Raw genomic sequence first — 26,424 nt, 5'->3', positions numbered from 1 at the left:
CATATTACAACATTTTGTAGGAAAGGAGGACCTACTTAATATGGAACTCATAAATGTAGTGATTAGTATGGTGACCATTATCCTTTTTGACATACAATCTTGTATGTGTTCTAAGAAGATAAATTTGTCCATTTTTTGGAGTCTCAAAAGAGCGTGGAAATGCATGCGTCTTAAATCGAAAAGAGAACTCCAGAAAAATTAGAATTTGTGTATTGAGTTATAAGGCTCTAGTAACTAAATGAAGTTGCAACAAATATTATGGAAATAAATCGACTTCAAGGCTGATGAATCTTGCATCAGATATGCTTTACAATAAACAAAGCAAACTGGACGTTCCATTAAAATCAATTGAAAATGTGATAAACCAAAGTTAACTATCCAAAAAATCTCAATTAGGTCCTTGGATTCTTGGTGAAAACTCATGAACACAGTTTGAACACCCTCAATCCAAATCTTTACACTTTTATCTTTTAGAAACACTCAAATCACGAGAGAGGTGGTAAGAAAACCTGGCGTGCAATTTCCTCATCCGTCAACCCAAACAATTTGGCAATATCATTCTCAGGATACAAACTCAAGTTCAATATCCAAGAAACTTTTCTTTTCAATTGAACAGCGTAAACACATCAGTCATCGTGCTATTTGGTACGTATAACACTGATGGTCTTTCAAAGGATGAACAGGAACAGAAAAAAAAAAAAAAAAAAACCAAAAGCAAACACTGGGAGAAAGAATCACTCACCAGTACCTGAAATTCATTGTCCGGCCAATTCAGATTCATGCCGGAAAGAGAGAGAGGCAAAATGCTCCCTCCCAAAAGATTATCCATGTCAAAAGCTCAATCTGAGACCTTTAGTTGAAGGAAGAGTGATCCTTGCATCGCAACACACCCCTTGTAGGTATAAGAATGTTATAGTGATAATGTTATCTTCAGGGATTTAATTATGTAACAAGAAACAGTAATCATGAAAACAATATGCTCAAAGCTGCTTTATTGAAGCAAACATATGGCTCCTAACTCATCCTCTACGTAAATTGTACTTGCCAAACATCAAAATTTGAAAATCTGTATCTCGTTGGTATGTGTTATCCCGCACAAGTTAGAGATTGAAGATGATCTTTTATCGACAGTGATACAAGTCATTACTTTGAAACCTAATATTTGGGAGATTTAGACATAATAACCAGTAATCGTGAACCCTCGACCTACAATCTCCCCAGCACAAAACCAAGCAAAACATTCTAGCCCAAAAAGAGCAGCAATGCCAGCATCCTCAATTTTCAGCTCCTGTCTGTGCTTCCACAAGTTCCTGACATCATCAAGTTCCTTCCAGAATGCTTGATAACGTCCAGGAATACTGTCCCAAAAAGAAGATATATCATTACTACAAGATGAATGAAAGGTATAAATGGAACAAGTTTTCTATCAGGAAAGAAAAAGGAGCATATCTTCTATCTGCTCTGACATAATTCAACAATGTGCCAATAATTTATAAAGAGAAGCATAAAACTTTTTGCAACGAATAACTACGACAAATGGAAGCAGAATTACTCTTGCTCTCAGCAAACCAAAAAAATCCTCACAGCAGATACTAATCCAAATTGTCCAGTCCTTTTTTGGGTGATCTGTAATATTCTATTTTCTTGGCAATGAAAATTCCAAAAGATATAGTCCCTCTATCCCGTTTAACAGCATACTTTACATATGGATTAACATGAAATGTTTGGGGCACATAGAAATTCTCAATGCCACTTTCCAGTATAAAAATCATCAAACAAATCAGCATGCCACAGAAAGCAGGACAGTGAGAGCAACAAGATCAAAGAGCAATACTCTATTTGATAACTCGCCTTGCGAAGTCATCAACAATTATGTTGCTTGGATCCTCCAGAGATGCAGTTGTGTGTGTGTTGGATCCTCCAATAGTTATGCATTTTTGGAGGATCCGATAGGGGAGTCACGATTTTTGTGGAGGATCCGAACAACATAGATCAACAACAAATGCAAACTCGAGCAACTTTTGTGAACAAGGGAACTTAGAGAGGATAGGGTCCCGGAAGTTTTTTCAATAAATAAGTGATTCCTCAAAGACGGATCATTAAGGTTCCTAATGAGATGATAGAACAAGAAAAATACTACAACCACAAGATGATGAACAGTTTGCAGTCTAAACCCTACAGCCCTAAGGTAACCTAGCTACACCCAACTTATGGATAACATGCATCGAAAACAGTAAGAAGATTGGCCCAACATTTCCTACATCCGTCCATCTTGTCTGCTGATTACCAATTGAATACTTTCAAGTAATGGACAGGTAGGTTGAAGCTAGTGTTTTGGACGGCGAAAGGTGATAAAAGGCGACAAGGGTCTGCCTTGCCACAAGGCGAGGCGAGCGGCGAGGCGCTCGCCTTTTTGAAATGCGATACCAATTAATACCAAAAAGTTAAAATATTTAATTGCATATGTAAATAATCAGATTCTCAATAGCAATAACATATTAGCAAATATTTCAATTCAAACACTGAAAATAGATGGTACATACTAAAAGTCTAGAACTTGAATGAGAAAAAAACAGAACACAAGTCAAAACAGAGGTAGAAGTGACTCTAAAGTATGAAGAAGAAGAAGGAAAAAGAAACCAAGGAAGATGAAATCTGAAGAAGAAATATGTATTGGTTGGACTTTGGAGTAGCCGGAAAAGTCTGGCCGAACTCGGAAAACCCTAAATGTACCTTTTAACTTTTAAAACCCTAAATTGGTTGCATTTTTTTAAGATAATACAAAAGGCGACGCCTTTCCCGCCTTTCTTGCCTCTCGCCTTTTGTCTCCATGGCGTCGCCTTTTGGAGATCGCCTCGCCACAAAGCTAAAAGGCGATGAAGGGTTGCCTTGCCTCGCCTCTCGCCATTGGCGATGAGGCGATCGCCTTTCACAACACTCACTTGAAGCAATCATCATTTACTATCTACAACGACTAAAGTATTTGTACATTAAAAGGATAGAAGTGATGAATAACAAACCTAGCTAAGCGAGTATAGAACACTTGTTTCGCCAAATGCTGGCATTTCTCCACAGTAGGTGGCTCTTGAATGTATTGTTTGTTCTGCTCCAACATCTGCTTGTAGTATGCACATCCATTCTTGGTCAAGAACTTTGAAGCTTCAACGGCCTTTGCTTTCACTATCGGCAGTTTTGACGCCATTGTTTAACCTACAAATAACAATGCACTGTGAAAAACATTGTCACAAGTGTTGAACATAGAAGAAAAGTATATGAAAGTGTGAAATCTGTTAGGGTTTGGCACAAAGTACAATTCAAAAGATCAAATTAAAGAGAATTATATGAAGAAACAACTATACGGAGAAGAATTAAAATGCATTTCAACTGGAATATATGGAGTAAAAACCATGTCAATAAAGTTCAAACCCATTTTAAGTTCTGACTCAAATGTAAAAACTTATTCGTAACTACTTTTCAGTTTTCATACACTAAATTTCTAATTCTATACACCTAATCGCAACACGTTATCGATAATGTTTACAGTTCAGCGATGTCCTCTTCATGATAGAGATAATTTAGTGTCACGGTATCAGCCTGCATCAAATGGCTGTAGCAAGGTCAAGTACACTAGCTTCAAAGCATAAGTCTGCTTCAAGACTCCTATTTACTTCTCTTATTTTTTTGTAACTGAGAAATCCTCGAGGGCCAGTATTTACACAACTCGGAACTCAGTAGATAATGGGTTCCACACATTTTACTATTCATCACTACTCTTTGAAGTAACCGACATCAAAATGGAACATAAATAGTTCATTCTGTTTTCCTCAACATTGGCAATAAGCTTCAGCTAGCTATGTCTGGATTACACACGAAACCTTTTTTTAATCACGGGCAAGGCATTTAACTATCAAAGACCCAACTCCTAACACATTTTCCTACAACAAGTGATTGATTCACAATTATGAAAACTATAATCACTCTACAATGGCACATTTCATCATTGCACATGGAACAGGTCACAAGTTGCAATTTGTTTGTTTACGCTTTTTTAGAATTTCACATAATCTGAATTTTTCATTAAAAATGCAGTCTTTTACCACCCCCACAAACACACAAATATTTCCAAGAAGAGATTCCAACATAAATTGCAATTGAAAGCATATAATAAATCCTCAAGAAGCCCCATTTGAGGATTAACCTAACCCATACAATGAAAAATTGAAGGCCTTCAAATTATTCAGACAAACAAAAATCAAATAATTAAAAGAAGAGAAGTAGGCATAAGCAGAAAGAGACAGTGAATCACCTCTAAGATCGAAAATGTGATGATTCCTTCAGCTGCAGAGAGAGATAGACAGAGGGTTTTGAAGCTGAATTAGTATATATATTTTTGTATATTAATACATATTTATTTGATCAATAAGCTAAATGTGTAACTTGTCCTTTTCTTTTAAGAAAAAAAATTAAGTAGCTTATAAACTTCTTTTTTTCAGTCTTAATGCTTATAAACTAAAAATAACTTTGGCAAAAATTGGTCGTCTTTAATTTGTACCTTTTCTGCTTAATAGCTACTATTTATTTTGATAAATATTTTATTATTTTATTCTTAATGTCTTTTCTAATTCTCAAAACACTTCCCAAAAATATAACTTCAAACTCTCCCCATTTTCTAAAATGTTTTCGTCACTGTTTTTTTTATTTTTTTTATTTTCCCCTTTCTACTTTTTTGGCTTTCTTGATGACTGGAACGCAGATCATTGGGTTATCATTCGAGCAATTCCCTCTTATCTCATTTCTTCATTGTTATTCTACTCAATAAGATTATTTTTTTTAATTTGTAATTTCTGTAAATACATTTAAGAACATATGAATCTTATTTATAAATTAAGTTTCTAACACTTTAACACAAAACATAATTATTTATTAAATAGTTTCAACACATGATGCTTATCATTTATCAACGATATCAATCACCTAATCTAAACAGACTCCTGTAATTCTAAAACAATAATTTATTACTTCCTTCATCCCATGATATTTGATTGTACACAAAATAAATTTAAAAAGTCCATAAAATTTTATGTGGCTATAAATCATATCTCAAGAACAAAATAAGGAATTTAAAGATACATTATTTTTAAATATAGAGGAATATTATTCCTTTTGGGACAAATTCAAATTAAAAATGTACTAGGTAAACTGAAACAAAAAAGTACAAATTTTGACACTTGGAACACAAATGCATAACTGCTTATTTATACAAATTTTGACACTTAGAACACAAATGCATAACTGCTTATTTATAAAACGGAAAAGGGTTAAAATTGCCCCTGAACTATGCGAAATAGACCACTTATACCCTCCATTACATTTTGGGATCAAAAATACCCTCGCAGTTATCTCAGGAGACCACAAATACCCTTAAGAGTTAACACCCTAATTTTTTAGTGACGTGGCAAGCCACATGGGACTAATCTCTCCTCCTAAACATTGCCAACTAAGATTCACTACAAAAGAACTTGACTTTTAGTGGCGACAAAGTCGCCACAAAATCCCAAAATATTGCCACTAAAGGTTATGGGTGATTTTTAGTGGTGACTAAGGCTCCAACAACCATTCGCTAGTAAAACCTATTTTTTCAACAAAAAAATCTGATAATTAATTTTCGATTGCGACCTAATTTTCTAAAATAAATAATTTGCAATATCCATATTAAAAACATCCAATATTATTACGAAAAATAATCAAAATTACTTCTCAATTCAAATCCCCTACTATATATAATAATGCATCATTGTACATTTTATACATTTACATATGACATAAAAATAAAACATATAGTGTCTTCAAACTCCTACTTAATCTATATCATATTTGATTTTTTAAAACAATGAAGAAAAAAACACAAAATTAGAATTTAATGTTAAAAACTTTTAGTGACGATTTTCTGGGCTTTTGTGGCGACTGTTGTTGCCGCTAAAGGTCTAATTCTTTTGTAGTGAATCCTAGTTGACAACGCTTAGGTGGAAGGATTAGTCTCACGTGGCTTGCCACGTCAACAAAAATTTGGGGTGTTAACTCTTGAGGATATTTGTGGTCTCTTAGGATAACAGCAGGGGCATTTTTTATCCCAAAATGTAACGAAGGGTATAAATGGTCTATTTCATATAGTTTGGGGGCAATTTTGACCCTTTTCCGTTTATAAAAAAATCAGTTTCTCCCGAAAAATGATTTTCAACACTTGTTAATGCTTATCAACTAATTTTTAATTAGCTAAGTCGATAGAACAACGGGGAGAAGGGAAGAGAACATTCCTACAAAGAAAGCATCCTTTTAAGAGTTTTTATATTAGAGAGAAGAAAAGAGGTTTGACCAACATGATCATATAAGTAACTCGAGACAAACAAACTTCAACTCTCTTAATACACCAGAAACCTAAACATAATACCAAAGTAAAGCATAGTAAAATATGGAAACAATCTTTATATGAAGGAGCTAGCTATCACTTAATCCTTCCAAGTAGCATCCATTAACTCTGAGGTGAGGATTTTGGAACCCCCCCAGTACTAGGTTGAACAGACTGGGATGTCGGATTTGCAACACCATTGCCATCAGAAGAGTATGCTGCCGGAGGCTGCACATAACCGCTAGCATAGGCACTACTGTAAGGTGGTGGCTGCTGTCCATAGCTAGCAGCCCCATATCCAGGGTGAGCTGTTGGAGTGCCATAAGAGGATGGAGCTCGCTGAGTCCCAGAATCACCCTGACCATAACCTGATTGAGCAGTTGCTGCCTGTGGATACCCGGGCTGCACGGGTGGAGGTTGGGCATAGCCACCTTGTGCACTAGGAGATTGCTGAGGCTGACCATAGGCTGGATGACTAGTCGGAGGCTTTTGGGCTTGAGGGGGCCCATAACCTGCTGCTGACTGGGTGCCATACCCACCTTGGGAAGTAGGTGGCATCCCATACCCAGCTTGAGTAGAGCCTTGAGATGGGTAACTAGGAGTAGGGCTGGGCTGCTGGCCAGACTGATAGCCTTGTTGGCCCACGGCTGATGACTGAGCTGGTGTAGGTGCTTGACTGCCATCACCTTGCGTACCATGTGAAGTGTTGTGGCCATCAAAAGTTGGGTTCGGTACATTACCATAGCTTGGAGTAGAGCTATAACCTTGTTGCTGATCATAACCAGTACCCTGATAACCAGAGTGAGCAGCAGGTGCATGATATCCGCCGTAGCCATCTTGGGAGTAGCTCTGCCCCTGGTTGTAACCTGTGGCTGAAGGCTGATTGTAACCGTAGGCAGTAGTATCAGTTGAAGCAGCTGAACCTCCAGGTGTTTGTTGCTGTTGTGGGGCTGCCTGCTGACTATAGTAATCATAACCACCTGCCTGAGACGTTTGTTGATTTGGTGCAGTTGTCTGATCCCAACCAGAGGCATATCCACCAGAGGCCTGTTGTGGAGGGTAACCAGGGTAGGGTGGTTGAGACGTGTTATATTGGGGAGATGGACCTGGATATGCTCCAGGTTGAAGGTAACCATAACCAGGTTGTTGCATCTGCGCACCAGGAGGAGCCCAGCTTGCAGGAGGTTGAGTTTGATAACCTTGTTGAGGATATCCTCCAGCCATTCCTGGATTTCTAACACGATTCTGCGAGGAATTGTTGTCTAAAATGAACCAAGAACTATTGATCCAGTTGCATATATTAAGACATTTTCAAAGCGCAAAACAAGCACATAGAGATAGCATAAACACAGCAGATAAACCAGCAGCATTACCACAATATAAGCCCAGCATAACTGAAAAATTACCCAACATGATACGGAAAATACAGATGCATCAAGACAAGTGTAGGCGCCTACATACCGTACTGGTTGTGTGGTACAAACTCCTGCTTTCCCATCTTCATCCCATTTGAAGCGACGGGTACCATAACAAATAGAAAAGACCATACAAATTCTACATATATGCAAAATAATTCCCAACACAAAAACACTAACAATGGCCAAAGGAGAAATATAGGCCTTAGTGACCCACCTTATTAAAAGATGAAACGATGGTAGGTGAGAGCTTTATGCTGTCAGCAGAGAAATTACTCACATATTGAAAGCATCTCACTACAATATCCTGAACTAAATTATACAATCCAGGCTGCTCTCAGTCATCCTAAATAAACACAATTTATGAAGATATTAATTAATCCAGAATAAACACAACAGCTCCATGTTATGGGCTCCAAAGATGAACTCTTTATCCTGGTGCCGTCTTCATGAATAATGACATAGAGTAGACCAAATAGGAAAAAAAAGTGTTGTTATGGAAAAAAATGACATTAGTGAACACAAACGGAAAATAATATTGCCAACATGTCGTAGCAATTATTTATTTATTTATTTATATAAAGCTGGTAATGTTGTATTCCCTAGCATTAGAAAGGCAACATACCACTTTCTCTTGATACAAGATATGTCAGTCACAAAGACACTGCAAAGCATAACCTAACTACTGCAACAACTGGACTAGAACAAGAAAGAACTTAATCTTCACGGGCATCACTAAGACGTGTGAGAAAAATCTCTACCTCTGTGACTAGAATGTTTATGAATATTCTCAGATGCAACGGATAATCAATTATACGGCACAATAAATGGATTTCTAATTTTGAAATAAAAAATACCAACAAAGTAATAGGAATTCTATGCAGCATAAGTTTATACCTAACAAACATCCTAGAAATAAATCCAGTCAATATTGACCAGTGTGAAAAATTACTAATATCTCAATTTTGACTCCAAAGAGAAAGAAATAATCTCACAACTTGGTCCACTCCCCTGCATCTCTAGAAATGAAGGGTGTCTTTCACTCCAAAAAGAGATAAGTTGTCAGTAGTTAGGTTGGAAACCATACCAGAACACTGCTGAGGGAACACCAACACTAAATGGTTTCATGTTGGTGTCACCTATTGTCCAATACACACTAGCCTACAACATTTCCACAATATCAGTGACTGGACACAAAATTCAACGGATACAGTTTATATCTTATCCTGATATTAACTAAAGAACTCAAACCAAGAATGATCACAATTCTTATAGATAAGAATGCATCCTTAATATTAGAGAAATTTTAGATTGGTTTTAGTTACCTTCTTGAAAGGCTTGTCGCAACCTGCCTCACACAAAATCAAATATCCAGAAGTCCAGTATAATATTGAACAGATCAGTACACAAAATAAAGGGTTTATCTAGATTTTTGTATGATCATCATCAATATAATAACTTAAACCTAACATAGACTTCAGATGAACCCAACCCTACACCACCTAACCACCTCAATGAACTTGTGAAGAAACTAATCACAAAAAGTGACATAAGAAGATGCAATGTCATACTGCAGATATGTTTTACAGATTGACCATTTACCCAAAATCAACATGGAGGTGTACTGAAGAGTGGAATACTGCACTCTCCATGACCACTTGAAACTAGAACTGAAGTATATGACTGAAAGGAGTAAGAGAGGACCTAATTACAACTAGGAAAAAAGCATGACTGAAATGAATAAGAATACTCCCCTCAAAAGTAAAGCAGAGCAGGTGCTCATCTCCTTCATACATGGATAATTTGAAATGAATTAGTAAGTCCCATGGACTGAAACTGTAGATAAAAAAGATGTCTGCTAAATGATATCTGCAAGCTATTGAATTCAGACAGGGATATCCATTCATCACAACTTTAGATACAAGTGATGGACACCCAGTGGAAGTTAAGACTTAAACATGCTCAGCTCATCATCCATGATGCTTTAGCAACATAATAAATAATAAAATATTGTGGTTTGAGCAATCCTAATTTAGAATTCAGCTGGGAACTCACTAATGCAAAAAAGTTAGAGAAAGAAAGCTAGAACATTCAAATAAATTGCAATCCTCCACAAATTTAAATCAAGGTGCACGGTAAGAAACAACAAATTCACATCACAAAATACGACATAATCATACATACAACAACATTAACACAGCTGAAAGTGATGATGAAACAGACAGAGATGTTAGCAGTCAGATTGACAGATTATGCAACTACAGATACCTCACTAGTAACTTCATACACCAGCTGCTTAGCAGCCTCAATCTGTTCAGTTGATCCATCAATTTGTACTGTCCTTTCTGTTGATGTATCACCTGGAGGCAAGTGTAGAGGAATCACCTGTGACAAGTTGGGAAAGGTAAGACAACTGACTTTGAATCTCAACTAAACTGATATGTGATGCTGAAACCACGCAAATCATTAGAGTCCTTGACAAAAGGGCATCACTACCATCGCGAAAGTTGCAACGCTATCTGCAGAAGATTTTATTATTACCTGAATACGCGCTCCAGTCCTTGCTTGCATATTTTTTATGGTTTCACCTCCTTTGCCAATAATAAGACCAACCTAAAAGCATTTCAATAGGTATGAGAGATAAGATAAACAGGAAACAGTGTATTGCATGATTAACCAACTACAGCAGTAAAAGTCACCTTGTTGTTGGCAACTTTCATTACAAATTGTTCTGCCCCAGCAACCTGTCCAGTTATCCTCCGGGAAACTATGCCTGAACCTCCTGCATCAGCCTATTTGATATATATTGTGCAAGGGAAACACATTTGAAAGGAAGAACAAGTTCAGTTTGGTTAGATTCAACACATGAAAGCATTTTAAGGTACAATTAAGTTCAGGTATAGACAGATAAATAGTACCTCAGAAAGAACGTCACTAATTAATTGTTCAGCCTTAGCAATTTGCTCTGGTGTACCCACGAGTTCAACCCCCCTAGTACGAGAATGTGGATCAGAATCCATGTCTCGAGTAACCTGAATCTTGGCTCCAGACTGTAGTTGAAGATACTTGATTGTCTCCCCACCCCTGCCTATGATCACTCCAACTCTAGCATTTGGTACCTCAATCTTCTTGCTTGGCCCCGGATAACCATATGAATTTGTCACAGCTGGATTAACAAAGGGTTTGTCTGCAGTTCAATAAAATACAGAACATGTAAACAGTAAGTGGACTCATAAGTAAAGTTGGCTACAGAGGGAACATAAGAACATCAAGAGATATAAAGCACAGGAAAAGTGACCGCATTAAAGCTAAAAAGAAGCAGCTATTTGCTACTGATATTATCACTATAAGTTCAGAATACAACTATTGACCTGTAATCATTAAAATACAAGTCATAATATTCTCAGGGTAAAAATTCAACAGTCGCAGCAGCCATTCATTTACAATACCATGTAACTATCAACACAGACCCAAAGTAAATGATACTGCAGTAAAAGTTGGGAGATTCTCGAAATGACAAAACCTTACAATCTTACAGTAAAAGAATGGATAAATGCACAAAAACTACACAGCCATTTTCAAGAGTACAATAAAAGAACTATTTATAACAGAAAAGAAACAAAACAACTGTAAACATTTACATTTCCAGGCATGATTTTTTCAGCGATTCCATCTATTAATCCAAAATCTACGAAGAAAATAGGCATAGACGCAACAACTACCATCTCAAAAGAAGGAGTAAAAAAGTGAGCAGAAGACCGATCACAATAGCTATAACACTGGAGAATCATTTAATTAACTAAACTCCTTATTCACAAAGGAGAACAACTAATCTTCAAAAGAAGACACAAACACTGGAGAATCATTTAGAAGAAAATAAACAGAATAATCCAATAGAAAACAAGAGTTAAAAAAAAATAAAACTTACGTTCGACAGAATCAAATCCAGAGCCGTTATCAACTCGCGCTTTTTTGGGCTCCGCGGTGTTCAATAGCCTAGCGGCGATTTCCTGAGCCTTCTGCTTAGCTAGCTGGAAATCATCCATAGGCGGAGGAACGGTGTTGTAAGAAGCATCAGGTGATTGGGAAGAAATCGGGGCAGAGAATCCAGTGGGTTTACGGGAAATAGTCTGCTCTTCCTCGTACTTCCTCTTGTTGGTTCCAACCTCTGATGCGTAATGGACGTCCTCTTCCGCCATTGTTGTTGTATGGGGAATCTGATGAGAAGTAGAGTATAGAGTTCTGAAACCCTAAATGAAAGATTGACGAAGGATAATAGAAAATTGGGGGAGAAACGAACCCATTTTATACTTCTTTTAAATCATAATATCTTTTTTAATTTTTTAATCTATATATCAAATTTCCTATAAAAAAAATATTGATTTTATCCTTAAAAAAAAGTCAGAAATATTAATTGAGTACATAAGTTAACGTTGTTCTATAATGAACTAAATAAACATGATTAAAAAATATTAGTTTTAACATAATATATAATATGATAACGTTATAAACATATTTCAATGCAAGTAATACAAAAATAAAGTTATATTTCATGACAATTTCTTAAAAGATTATCTATTTATATTCTAAATAAATTTTAAATTATAATTTAGAAAATATTTTACTAAAGATAATCAAAATCTTTTATCTACATAGATTATGGAGAATAAGAGATAATTATAATACATAAGTGTGTCCTTTAACTTGGATTCAGTCTATGCTCTCTAATTTTAGGTGTGCACAAGCAGACACTTAAACTTTTAAAGTTGAAAGCGTAGGCACACACATCTTTCATGAAAATTCACGTGACATACACTCGAACTAATTTGTATTATGTCATGTATGACACATATTATTCCACGTGTGTCTACTTGTTTAATTTTATACAAATTTAAGTGTCTGCCTATATACACTTAAAATTTAAAGGGCATAGATATTAGTTGAGATCAAGTTAATTGACATATCTACATATTATACCTAAAAGATAAGTGGATATTGGATATGCATGCATATTATACATACACATATACTTAATGCATGAAATATTAGAATACCAATTATAAAAAAAAATTACATTAGATTTTGTAACAAACTTAGAGAAGGATTATTCTACTTGTTGACATCCAATTTTGGCTTGATATTTTTAAAGTTAATACTTTTAAGTATTTTATTTGTTAAATAGTTCAAAATACATGTGTTTTTATTTTTAATGCAATTTATAGATAATCATCCTTATTTCTCAAAATGTTAGAATTTTTATCAATTAATTTTTATCACACTTTGGTTACAATCCATTGAATATATTCACAATATTTATTCAGTTTGATTAAACCTTCTTTGTTGAATTGCATTTTTATATGTCATTGGTTACATTCGTTACATTTGTTCATATCAGTTAAGCAGGGGCGGACCCACGTATTGAATTCGGGTGCTCGAGCACCCATTGACCCCGACGAAAACTTTATATATGTATATAAAAAATACTAGAAAATCGTTATAATAAATTTGTTAGCACCCATTGAATAAAACGCTTCATGGGTTCTTTGGTTCTGGAGTGGCATTCAAAATCGTTGTTACCCCTCTAGCGAGGGTTTGAGTCCTGGTAACACCCTATTTTTTTTTGTTGAAAAAGGCAAACGGCAACTTCTTCATAGTTTTTAACTTTTTTTTACTCTTCTTTTTATATACATTTTCATGGTTGTTTTTCATTTTATTTTATTTTTTGTACTTCATTTACTAACTAAACTATAGGAATATTTGTAAGCTTCTAGAAAGAATTTTTTTTTTGGCTTGAGCACCCGCGACCATCAAATCCTGGATCCGCCACTGCAGTTAAGTATTTTTTTTTTTAGCATAGTCTAGAAATACATTTAAATACAGATAAAGAATTGCATACAAATATTTTATTGAGTTTTTACATTGAGCATTAATAGTCCATCATGTTTGCAATATTAGTGTACTTTTGGTCCTCCTTCAAAATTTTGCCTATTTTTTAACATTGATTTTATCCATAATTTATGTATGGAATGTTTAATCGTCATTTTATATATTTAATAGAAATAATGACTCCATATAAGAGATTGTGAGAAGAAAAACACATTGTTTTGTTTAGTAAAAATCGTATTGCAGGTAAAGTTGAGAGGTTCATCACGACGATTTCACGTGCAATAGTACAAAATTTTCTTTTCTTGCAATGTCATATGTTAAAATATTCTTAGTTTAGCTGCACTGATATTTCTACTGAACAGAACAAAGTGTTATTCTTCTCACCTTCTCTCACATAGAGTTGTTATTTCTATTAAATATATAAAAAGATGATGGGACATTCCTTACATAAAATTATGGACAAAATTAATATTAAAAAATAGGCAAAAGTTTAGGGAAGGACCAAAAGTGCACCAATATTGTAAACATGGGGGACTATTTGTGCTCTATGTGAAAACTGAAGGATGACTTTGAGTCTTAACCCAAAGATGAAGGACTATTTTGGGCACATGGTTTGAACCCATGATTTTGAGTCCATGATATTGTACAAAAGATAGTTTTAAATTTCTCATATAAGCTTTACTTGGTCCCAAAGTAAAGATAGTGGTAAAAAATATATTTTTTTAAATTTAAGCAAAACTCATTGTTTCTCTGGCCCACCAGGACCAAAAACCAACCAACCTTCCCTCTCACAAACCAACCCAATAACTCCCTCGTCTTCTCCAGCTGCTTACACAACCCCAAACTTTACTCCACACCATCACTACACCTCCAAGCTTCAGCGAACAACCACCAAATAACCCCAACCCTTCCACCCTTCTTTCTCCCTTAACATATCTCAAATGTACACTGCCTCTAGCCCATTTTCCCTTTTTTAATTTTTATTGTTTTGCAGGTGTACGAGTGTCACGACCCAAGCCTAGGGCCTAGACGTGACCGGCGAATGGGGAACCCGAAGGAACCCCAAACAAGCCTCATAGCGTATCTTACACATCATTGGTCGCGGAAGCAATTAAAATGACCATAAGCGATAAGCATAATCAAGGGGGAAATCGGGACTAAGGGAGCAAGAGAAAAAAAAGAAAGAAATGGTACATAAATACCATAGATGAGTCAAGCTCAAGCATAATACACAACTTGTCCAACACCACCTCTAAACATGAGTACTTAGCGGGGGGCCAAGACAAACTACCGGGCTCACCCTCATAGTCAAAACATAACTAAAAAGAAAAGTCTTATACATAGCAAAAGATCATGAGCAACGTCCCCGGAATGGAGGACTCACCAATAACCTTGATAGGAAATCGTATTAGCCACGCAGAGGAGGATGGTCAAGCGGTGCTCCGGTCCCTACATGGTGACATCATGTAGGCATAGAGTATGCGTTAGTACATTTGAATGTACTAAGTATGTGGGATGCAATGCAATGCTACAATAGATGGACATCATAGGAAAAATGCATAATCGTACCCGATAGATAGCATATTAATGAGATGATATGTATAATGATGCTTATATAAAAATCATATTTAGTAGGACATAGTATATGTGTAGTGAGTGACCATCAATATAGTATTTCCAAGGCCTACCACCCCTTTGGAGAGGCGAAAGAGGTACAAACCCCTCAATATGGTTATACGGGCCTACTACCCCCGTACTAGGCAACCAGGTACAAACCCTCGATACGGTTATACGGGCCTACTACCCCCCGTACTAGGCAACCAAGGTACAAACCCCTCGATACGGTTATACGGGCCTACTACCCCCCGTACTAGGCAATCAAGGTACCAACCCCTTGATACGGTTACCCGGGCCTACAACCCCCCGAGCTAGGCTTGATCGACTCACACACTATATAGAGAAAATCATATACATGTATCCATTTCATCATCATTTCAATACTTATATAATCATCCGACTCATAGGACGTACATTGGACCTTCCATTTCATAAGAATTCTATAAATGACATTTTATCAAACATATGGTGGGCTACTTGTTCATGTAAATAAAATCATGTGTTTCAAGAGTACTAAGTCCAACCAATTTCAAAATCCATATAAAACAGCCCACCAACAACATACATATATATATACATATATAACAACCTTCATAATTTGATCATTGAGGCATGAAAACCATAAACATCATATAATCATTCCATTTCATGATAATATACAAAAATAGACCATAATAGGATGTGTAGTAATAATTCCATAATTCAAGAGTTCATAAATGATCATAAGGACCCATAAACTTGAAGTAAAATAGAGGATAAATGGTTGGACTTGTGGAAAGGAAGGTTTCCACAATCAACCCACATACCTCAACTTTGGAGAATTCTTGATGAAGATTGGAATGGAGAATCGCTTGAGATTGAATCTTGAATCCGGAATTAAAGCTTGGGATCCTTGAATTTGGTTGATGATCTTGGTGGAATTTTTGGAGAGGGTTTAGAGAGAGTTTTTGGATGTTTTGAAGTTAAATGACTAAGTATGGATATGTCCCCTTTTTATAAAAACGTCCCAACACTTAGAAAAAAAATTGAGGCGGGTGAACAGTGTTTTCGGCTACTGGAATTTGCATTTTCTGCCGAACAGGTTTTACGAAAATGGTCATAACTCCTTCATCCTAACTCGGAATGAGGTGAAACAAATTGCGTTGGAAAGCTAACTCACAGAGCTTTAAATTTTGATAGTTTGAGATCCTTCCAGTTCCTTGTGTGCTGAGAGATATGCCCCTTTAAAGTTGACCCTCAAAATCGCATTTTTTGCGATTTTCGAATTTTGATACGGTTGTTCTAAAATTCGGGTTAGACTCATTTCCCACTCAATTTGACCCCCTGAATAAGAATATGAAGTCGAATTTCCGAAATCATGCACGGATTTTGAGATATATGGAAATTACAATTATAGGTGTTTTCGAAGCACATTTTCGGGCATTTTTGGGGTCGTTTCAACGAGCTGCTGCGAAGGAAAGGCACTCCACTGCCTTCATGTTATTCACTTTTCTGACAGAATCTGGCCAACCAAACAGACCCCAATAGCACTCTGTCTCCCTCTCCCTTTTCCCTTTATATTGTTATTTGTTCTGCAAGTGTTTGAACTGCTGCGAAGGCAAGGCACTCCATTTCCTTTGTCTTCTTCACTTTTTCGGTGAAATCTGGCCAACCAAACAGACCCCAATCGCACTCCGCCTCCCTCCCTTTTTTTCTCATTTTATCTTTACTTATTTTGCAAGTGTACAGATCAATACTTTTTGGTGACGCCGCCAACTCCAACAACAACAGTCATAAGCTCCCTTATGCGACTGAACAAAACTACTCAACACCGCCTTATTTATTAACTCCATCATTGTTTCAACCACCACCAAACAACTATTGTGACTCCATCTCCAACGAAACAAAATCACTGGACCACCACCCAACCAGTCCACAAAACAACCAAAACCCCATTTTTTTTAATAAGTCCCACATGGGGAGTATATTGATAAGTCAAAAGGAGATCGAGAGGGGGGCTGTAGCCTAACCTCTGCATACAATTAAGTACAAATACAATTTGACTCAAGTAATATACCAAAACCCTACCTCGTTTCCCTCTTCTCCAGCAGTGAAACCTGACCCAGTAGCTGGTGGATTAACAAAAATACCCAACTCCTGAAATTCCCAAAAGGATGCTTGAGATTCGTTTGAATATCCGTGCGCACAAATAAAATATGCTTGTAACACCCTGAAAAAATGTTGAACTAAGACTCGAACCATTCTTCGTTGTGAGTAAGATTTTATTGAGGAATTTAAATTTTCTTAAGTGTTAAGGTCACTAGATAAAGTACCTTGAGTTCCAAAAAGAGCTAAAGAGAATTCATTCAAGTCATTCCTAAGTTCTTTCAAGTTTTAGGTCAACTTCAAATGACCATAAATTTTAGCACAAGATGAGTTAGGAGACCTATAAGATACCAAATGAAAGATATCAGAGTCCTCTTTCCAATGCCACTAAGTTTACTAAATTTCGACTTCGGATGAGGAAGATATGCCCGTTTGAGTTCAGCCTGTCCAGTTAAGGAAAGTTACCCGAATTAATGAGGGGTATTTTGGTCTTTTACTTATCCCACTAGCCTAGCTCATTTTTCTTAACCTTTTTGGAATCTAAACCGATTCAAATCAGTTTTAGTTATTCCTAAATTACGCTTAGGATTTTGAGAGGATTTCAAGAAGAGGAAAAGAGGAGAAAAGGAAGAACGATCAAGATTCTTGCAATCTTCGAGGAGTTTTAGCCAAGGATTCGATCCTAAGAGGTATGTAAGTTTTCATAGTGTCGGGTCCATTCACCCACACGCCAATCATGAGTTTCTCTTGCGAAACTATCCATAAATATTGAGAAATTTAAGTTCTTGATAAGTGTTCTTGAAGTGTTGATTTCGTTCTTGAATTAAGATGAGTTTGATGAGTTCTTGAGATAAATATATGAGTTCGAGGGGTGTTTTTTAGTAGATTCTTGTGTACTTGTATTGAGTAATTGAATCTAAGGAAAATTTGAGGAAACCAATCAATTCTAGGTGAATTAGGATAAGAAAACGAGAAGAAAAATTTGTCGGAATGTTCTTGAAGAAGGGTGGCGCGATGCGCCCTAGATGCGCCAGAGGGTCTGGTGTGGAACACTAGCAGTGCGCCAAAATGGGGTCTCTGAAGTTCAGGGGCTGGTGCCACGTGCTAGCAGTGCGCTAGGGTCGCCTGCCCCCACCCTTTTTTCCGTCGCTTGCTCCGTCTAAGTTCTTTTAAAGTGTACCTTTACTCTAAACTACATCTAAACATCGATACATCATTCCTTACATGAATCATAACCCTTGAATTCATAAATCAAATTTAAGGAATAGTTAAGAATAAAGTTTGAGAAAGTTCCTTTGAGTCTTTTCGATGAGTCTTCTACAATTACTTATAAATTGTTTCAAGACTAGAGTAAGTGAGTATGAGAATGAGGATGATGTATTCATGAGTCTATATTATCATTGAGATTCTTGAGTCGAGTTAGTCACGCCCATAATTCCGCACGAACTCCATAAATTGAGTATCTTTGAGAGGAGTAGTATCTTTGTGTTCTAAGTTCTTGAGTATTGAGTTTCTAATCCTTTTTGAAACTATATTTCATAATTATGGATTACCATATGTTATACATGAAGGTCCTTGAGTTGAGTCGGTCATGCTCATAATTCCGCATGAACCATAGAATCGAGCAGTTTTGAGATAGTAGTATCATTAAGTCCTTGAGTTCTAGAGTTATTGAGTTTCGAGTATTGAGTTCTATATATGGTTATTGAAACCCTTGAATTGAGTCGTTCACATCCATAATTTGGCATGAATCCTACTTTGAGAAGTCTTTTACAATTATTTACAAGTTGTTTAAATACTTGAGTAAATGAGTATGCTGATGAGGAGAGTCGAGTTTCATTTTTCAAAATAAAGATATGGGAACTAAGTATTCGCAAGAGTAAATATTTTTACATTTCAAATGAGGGGAAACACCGATTTTCAAAGGAGTTTACGAGAAGTTTTGAGTACTATCTCTTTTAAGAGAAATCTTTTGAGTAATAATCTTAAAGTTTGAGGATGATGAAATGTTATTTTTAAAACATATGAGCATGAGTTATATTTTTGGGAGTAGTATTGAGCACTAATATGGGGGAGAGTTCAGACAACTCACAGCCCCCATAAACCATGTAGCCAATGTGGGTAGAAAGGGTCATACCTTTATTCCTTATTGCTTTTTAAGCATAGCTTAGTGGATCCACTTAGTTGAGGCGTTCTATACCCCGACAAGGTATAGAAAAATTCTAGCAGCGTGGGCGAGATGTTGTATCATCACATAGCTCATAGTGATGGTTGTCGGTTAGAGAATCTCCCAAACAAGAGTTATTATTGTATTTTTTACATACAAATGAGTTATTATTGTATTTTTACATACAATTGAGTATGGTGATTGTGTTTGGAGTAGTCCTTGAAATCTTTGTGGAAATTTCTCAAGTGTCTACTTGTATCAATGGTTCTGTGGTTGTTAAAACTTTGGTGTTATGCTTGGGTTAAGGGAGATGGATTTGAAATGACTAGTGAGGTTTTCTCCCAAGGGGGAGATAGTGTGCTTCATGGTTGGTGTGTGAGTAGAACTAGGTTGATTTTGGAAAAGTTCCTTGTTATGGTTTGGTATGTGAAAAGTCGGAGGTCATGTGATGTCTTACTATCCCTATCTTTTTTCTTCTATCTTCGAGTCTAGCTTGAGGCCTTAGCCCTCATGGTTCACTCTTTAGGACTCGTGTGCCTTAGTCATTCTCATGTTTCCTCATGCATGCATGCTTATGAAAATTTTGATTTTCAAAAATATGATTTAGTTTAATCAATTGCTTCATGTTTATGTGCATTTGAGTATGAGCTGCATATAGACCTTATGAAATGATGTTTTGAACATGTTTTATCTTGGAGTCGAGGTTCCTCCTTAGTTATGTGCATTTTGATGAAGTTGTATTAATGATTAGGTTGTTAGTTTATCTCCTATTCTTGTCGTGCTATTTTGAGATCTATTCGATGATGAACATTTCCAAGGGGGAGATATTGTAACACCTCAGATTAAAAAAGAAGGAAATTTCAGTTTTTCCAAAAACTCTGGTGCCAACATAGACGGAGCCACCAACGGTTTATAGATTGTACAAAGGACCATAGGTGGGACCGTGGTTGCCGGTCCAAGTTTTCCAAAATGTCAAGGTTTCAGTATTTTTTGATATGGTTCCCTAGGATGGCCCGTTGTCCAATGCACGAGTGATAGGTAAATCTCATAGGTGAGTCCCAAACTTTGAGAAATTTTAGAGTCATAAGTTGAGACCCTCAGCCGAGATGTACAACCCATAGATGGACCCATGGACCGTACACGGGTCCGTCATTGGGAGTCCAAAATCAGTGTTCTCTGATATCACCCATGACCAATCAAAACGGCATGTGGTCTGACCAACGGTCTGTAGGTCTGGTCTTTGGTGAGGTCGGCATTTATTTTTTTTAAAGACTTTTGGATGTTTTCCTAATTATTCTAGCCCAATACTATGTTGTTTTACCCTCTATTAGAAACCCTATATAAACACTTTTACCCTCAAAATCTCCTAATTCAATTCATTCTCTCAGATTCCTAAAAGAAGAACAAGTTCATCATCTTCAATATTTCTCTCTCTGGAAGCTTGAATAAGAAGACTAGGATTTCAAGTCAAATCTCCAATTTCACCATTGATAGTAAGCTCTTGGCATCACGGTATGATAATGTTTACCTCTGAAGCTCTTTCCTCCACAGGGTTCCTAAATTCTTCAATTTACAAGTTAGAAATCTCTAATTAAAGTAATTAGGGTTTTCTTCCATGTCATGAGTTCATTTCAATGTTGATCTAATTGATTATTTTATGACATTTTATGCATGAATTGAAGTAACTGCATAAAGAAATTTCATGAACCCATGCATAGCCCATGTTTTCTAAGCTATGATGATATAATGTGGGTTTATGAACAATGAAAGATAAATTTATGAAGATATGCATGTTTGTATGAAAGTAATGATTATGACTCAAGAAAGCTTATAGATGAAGATATCTATATATTCTATGAAACTTGGTCACATGACATGAACGACATCTAGATTTTCCCTCAATGCTTTTCAGGCTATTTTCCCAAATTAGGTCTTGATTAGTATGGTATCAGGATATGCCATCAATGATCGATCATATATCACTCTTTCAAAACTATGACAAACTTATTAGAATTTGTATTCTAAGCATTCAAGTTTTGGGGTTCACTTTATTTTAGGCGGGCCACCTCATCAGGTCACTTTTGGTAGAAAGTGTTATTCATGAGGTGAGTTGGGACATTTTGCTTGGGGTGGCCCTGCCTTTACATATTGCATGCGACATCCTCAACATTTTCAGATCCCTAGGGCCCCGGTACAATTATCTTGTGTGAGTTGCCTTGCTCGTGGGGAGATTGGACATCGGTATACAAAGTGTCTGTGACGTGGGACGGTTGCACAATCATCTTAGTTAGGACAACCTCTTGGATTTGTGGCACTTCTGGTTAGAGGTGGTGCCCCGGGTAATACAGGTAGTAGTGCAAATATTTTGTTCGGAATTAGACATGTTCCATTCTATGCTTCTACAAGAAGTCCGAGGGCAGATGCTCCTGATATCGCTAGTATAAATGCAATTTTCTACGGACAGAGGCTACAGACAGGCCGGTGTTTTTGTTTCTTTATTTTGTTGATTTGTTTTACTTGGTGTATAAAATTGCATGTTCTGCATTTATTTTTAGTTGTTTAAACCTGTGATATGTGCCCGTAAGCTTAAAATTCTAGCATCATATAACCATACTAAATGTTTTGATATGTGTATATGCAAAGAATATGAAATTTTTTTATTTGAGTTTGTTCGAGTATATCAGGTGGGTGAAGTTGGTGACCTTAAGTGTGGTTCTAAGATTTCCATGTTGAGTTAATTGCTTCTAAAGGATGTATGAGCTTGGTGGTTTCAAGTTGTATGGTACCTTCAGTTCATAATTGGCCCGAGATGGCCCTTACTTTGAAATTTTGTTAAGCCAGTGACTTGTGCATATGAAAAAGATTTAGGTTGTTTATAAATAAAAGGTTCTACATGCTTTATATAATAGGGAGGAACCCTACTTCATCAGATGATTAGAGTTTGCCTTAGTCACTCTTTCTCAACCATTTTCATCCTATCAAGCTTTAGAATGAATAGGCAGTGTTTCTAAAATACCTTTTCTTCCACCTCACTTGACTTATTACATTGAGGACTCACCTCCTAATATGATCAGACAAATGAATATAGTGATTGTTGATTGACAGAAACATACTCCACAAGTCAACAACAACGGTACAATGTAAAATAGATTGTTGTTGGACTCAAGGTTTTGTTGGCACATGTAACATCTATTGGCAATATGAAAATTTATTTTCTTAAGGTTGTCTTGAGTGTGGCAAGTTTCATGAAGAGATGTCCAACTATAGAGCGTTTACATAAAGAAGATGTTATGATAAGATTTTAACTCTTATCTCAGTTCTCAAGGGTAGATGTCTGTTACTGCTTTTTAGTCGAACTAATTATGCTCCTGTAAAGTATGTAGGTTCTTTTGTAGATTTCATTAGCTCTTTGAGTCTGGTTCAATATCCCTCTTTTGCTTTTGATTAGCTCCATTTGCTAGAGCTAACATATCTTTTGTTAGAGCTAACTATATACTTAAACATTCTGTTGTTTGACTTCATGAACACACCATTTGAGTTACCTAAGAATTTTTCTTCTTTCCTTACGTACGTAAGTTTTTGAGGCACCAGCATGTTTGAGAACATAAGTGAGTCTTAGATTTTTTATCTACCAAACTTACAAGTGCTGAAATTGGGAAAGAATTCGTTATTAATAGGAACTTAGCCTAATTTAATTGGCAACCTCCATTCTCTTTTGTATTTAGGTCTCATCTCGATTCCAGAATTATTGGAAACCTTAGTGCAATCATAGAGTTGACACTTCTAGGTAACAACTTCACTGGTAATGGTCCATCAACTATCTAAAAATTCAACAAACTTGTTCGTTTAGGTCACACTTCCAACAATTTTTAAGGGTCGATTTCAGAATTCATAGGCAACCTCACTACAATAACAAAGTTGACACTTTAAGGTAATACTTCACTAGTAATGTTTCCTCAACTATTAGAATGCTGAACAAACTGAGATACATAACTCTCTCTTCCAATAAAATTTGAGGCTCAATTCCAGACATTTTCCCCAACTTTTCAGAGCTATCTATTTTAGATTTCCAGACTAACAATTTCACTGGCTCACTCCCCTATTTGATTGCAACCTTGACTCGCCTTCAAATATCAGACTTCCCTCTAATATAAGAGTTGGAAACACAAAAGCTTACTTCATAAAAAACCAAATGGATATTAATTCTTCTATCTATATATGAATCTTATAATTATGAATACATGGATGTATATGATTCTTATGATAACATAATATCTCTAATGTTTCTTATTGTGTCTAAATGAACCATATTTTTCCCAGAATAGCTTCCAGTCTAGTGATGTTTTCTACTGAAATGTGTACACTACTGACTAAGCTCACCATGCTTAGCTTTGATTATCTCTGTACATAGTGTAGTGAACTACCAATCCGCAAGACTCTACTAGATACTTACCCTCATACCAACGATAACGACGTGCCTAGAGCTCTGATACTAATCTGTCAAGACCCAAAATCTTAGGTTATGATGGAATCTACTACGTCTCACCAGTAGGTAAGTCGAATTCATAGCCTAGAACTAGAAGAAATGGACTATTGCGCAGAAAAAAAGAATTCAAAAGACAAACAATAATGATAAAAAGAAAATTGAAGGAAACAGAGAATCAAATCAATATAGAAAATAAACCCCAAAGACCTGGTATCAGTCGGTATTTGAGCAACTAATCAAAATAAGAGTATAATAATAATAATATTATTATTATATAAAAGTTTCTTTGAAAACAAAATAAAGACTAGTCCTAGCCAAACGGAGGGAGATAGGCAACTCTAAACGTCAAGAGCTCACCCCAGTCCCCGAATCCCAAGAGCTACTTTGCACGAGACCCAAATCAGCAGTGAGAACTTGTAGTATGATCTGCAGGGTGCATATGTGTAGTATGAGTACCAACAAGTGGCACTAAGTAGACATAGGCCGACTGCGCTCAAAAGAAAAAGCAAGCATAAACAACAAGTAAGAAGGGAGTATGTATCACAATTAATTAAAGCAATAATCGGGAACTCGTAATAGGAAACAAACTGATACAAGGAAAAGAGGTTGAGTGAAATAGGTAAATGAAGCAAGGGTGTGTACCCGAATGCACTAGGCCAAAAACCTATTTACAACCAAACTCAACTAAGGATGGCAACAAGTTGATGGCATACTAATTGGATTAACCACAAATACCACATAAAAGCCAAGAAGGCCGTTTTAAACCAAACCCTACATAAAGAATGTCAATTAGAAGAGAACAAAGGCAATATCTATCATCAAACAAGGGACCACCCTTTATACTACCTCTAGTACACAATCAATCAAACAATAACCTTATCGATCCCCTATATAACAGAAGGTACACAACATAAAACTAAAATCGTACGCCCAACTATAAGATCAACCTGTACAAACAACAAACAATTACTGTGGTGGTAGGCAATGCATATTAATGCGAGTTATGCAGTAAAATTAATAGTACCATTAGTTCCAAGTGCCTCGTGCCAAGGTATGTACACCTACCTCCAGCCCCCGACAACTAGGTAGGACCTATGTGCCTCCTTGTTCAATGGATCACACATCTATATATACTTGTATGGTCCTAATCCAGGTCTTACATAATCGATCCGGTTGGATTTGCTCTATCATGGTGGCCAAAGATAAAATAAAACAAAAACTATAGAAAGGGTTGGTGACTCTCCAATCCATCAAGTAAAAAGTGAGTGTATCCTCGATGCCTATTTATTTCAAAGTCCACTTATAAAAGTAGTAAATCTAGTATGACTCCAATATAATCAGTTAAAAGTAATTCAGGCAAAAACCTTACTTCTCAAAGAAGATGCTGAGAACCAATGATGCACCAAGGTTATATTATAAATCACGTGAGAATGAAAAATTAATACAATGCATGCCATCACCAGCATCTAAACAATAACATCCAAATTACAAATCACAAAAGGCATAAGACCACAATACCTCACACCTAAAACATAAAAACTAATCTAGAATCTAGTTGATCCTTAATCAAGGCCTCAGACCCAAAATAATCCAACTAACTCAACAACAATAACATAAGAAAAAACATCCCTGTTGTAACACCTAAAAAATCAGAACAAAGATTGAAAGGAGATAAGGGCAAACAACGGATGGGGTCCAAGACCGTTAAGAGGACCGCGACCCGTCACCTTGCTCGTGGTTGTGCACCCAACAAAAGGTGAAAGACCACGGACCACTAAACAGTCCGTAGAGTTCCATATGGGTCGTGAAGTGGCCCGTGAGGTGGACACAAAACCACCATGGATATTATGAAGAACCACACACCACTTGACGGGTTGTGGTGCTCTAGAAAGCCTGTCTTGAAGTCACTTCATCAGCTTTTAAGTGATGTTTCACCCCCAAATTCACTGGTTAAGCACCATGGACGTCTAAATGGTCTGTGAAGCTCAACACGGACCATGAAGTCATCTGTGAAGGGTACTTGTCAAACTTAGAGTTTAGGGTCAATTTTGAACAACCATATCTTTCAGCACAAAATGAAGTAGGTGGCCCATGCCCTATCAAACTAAAAATCTCTGAGTCTTCTTTCAAATGCCACCAAGTTTGCCTAATTCCAAGCTCAAAGTAAAAAGTTATGCCCATTTGAGTGAAGCCCTGTAGGGCAGGGAATTTTCACGACCTGCTAGATGGGATTTGATCATCATGATGGCCCGTGAACCCTGTCTTGAAGTCACTTCGATAACATTTAAGTCAGGGTCATATTGGTCATTTCTCTTATGCGTTGGGCACTTAAACTATGTCGTTTGATGCCTAAACTATGTCA

The 26,424-nt window shown here is 36.5% G+C and overlaps 3 protein-coding genes across 3 annotated transcripts in view; 1 reads left to right on the top strand and 2 right to left on the bottom strand.

Annotated features, from left to right (window-relative positions):
* Nucleotides 1–26,424, top strand: part of LOC125838739 (uncharacterized) — a 212,914-nt gene that overhangs the window by 47,590 nt on the left and 138,900 nt on the right. The window lies entirely within an intron of this gene.
* On the bottom strand, nucleotides 935–3,231 carry LOC125838743 (uncharacterized). The gene is made up of 2 exons (XM_049517784.1): nucleotides 3,021–3,231; nucleotides 935–1,358 (listed from the first exon to the last, which is right to left on the bottom strand). The coding sequence occupies exons 1-2, from the start codon at nucleotides 3,200–3,202 to the stop codon at nucleotides 1,172–1,174; spliced, it is 369 nt and encodes a 122-aa protein (XP_049373741.1). The 5' UTR covers nucleotides 3,203–3,231; the 3' UTR covers nucleotides 935–1,171.
* Nucleotides 6,249–12,100, bottom strand: LOC125838724 (uncharacterized). The gene is made up of 6 exons (XM_049517765.1): nucleotides 11,750–12,100; nucleotides 10,740–11,008; nucleotides 10,521–10,613; nucleotides 10,363–10,434; nucleotides 10,090–10,206; nucleotides 6,249–7,651 (listed from the first exon to the last, which is right to left on the bottom strand). Exons 1-6 carry the CDS (start codon nucleotides 12,018–12,020, stop codon nucleotides 6,530–6,532), a joined length of 1,944 nt encoding a protein of 647 aa, XP_049373722.1. The 5' UTR covers nucleotides 12,021–12,100; the 3' UTR covers nucleotides 6,249–6,529.

This window comes from Solanum verrucosum, unplaced genomic scaffold (genome assembly GCF_900185275.1).
Source record: "Solanum verrucosum unplaced genomic scaffold, falcon-dt-bn FXZP01000182.1, whole genome shotgun sequence".
In the NCBI taxonomy this organism is placed as follows: Eukaryota; Viridiplantae; Streptophyta; class Magnoliopsida; order Solanales; family Solanaceae; genus Solanum; species Solanum verrucosum.
The sequence above is the reverse complement of the archived record's forward strand: the minus strand, read 5'-3'. Positions and strand labels throughout refer to the sequence as shown.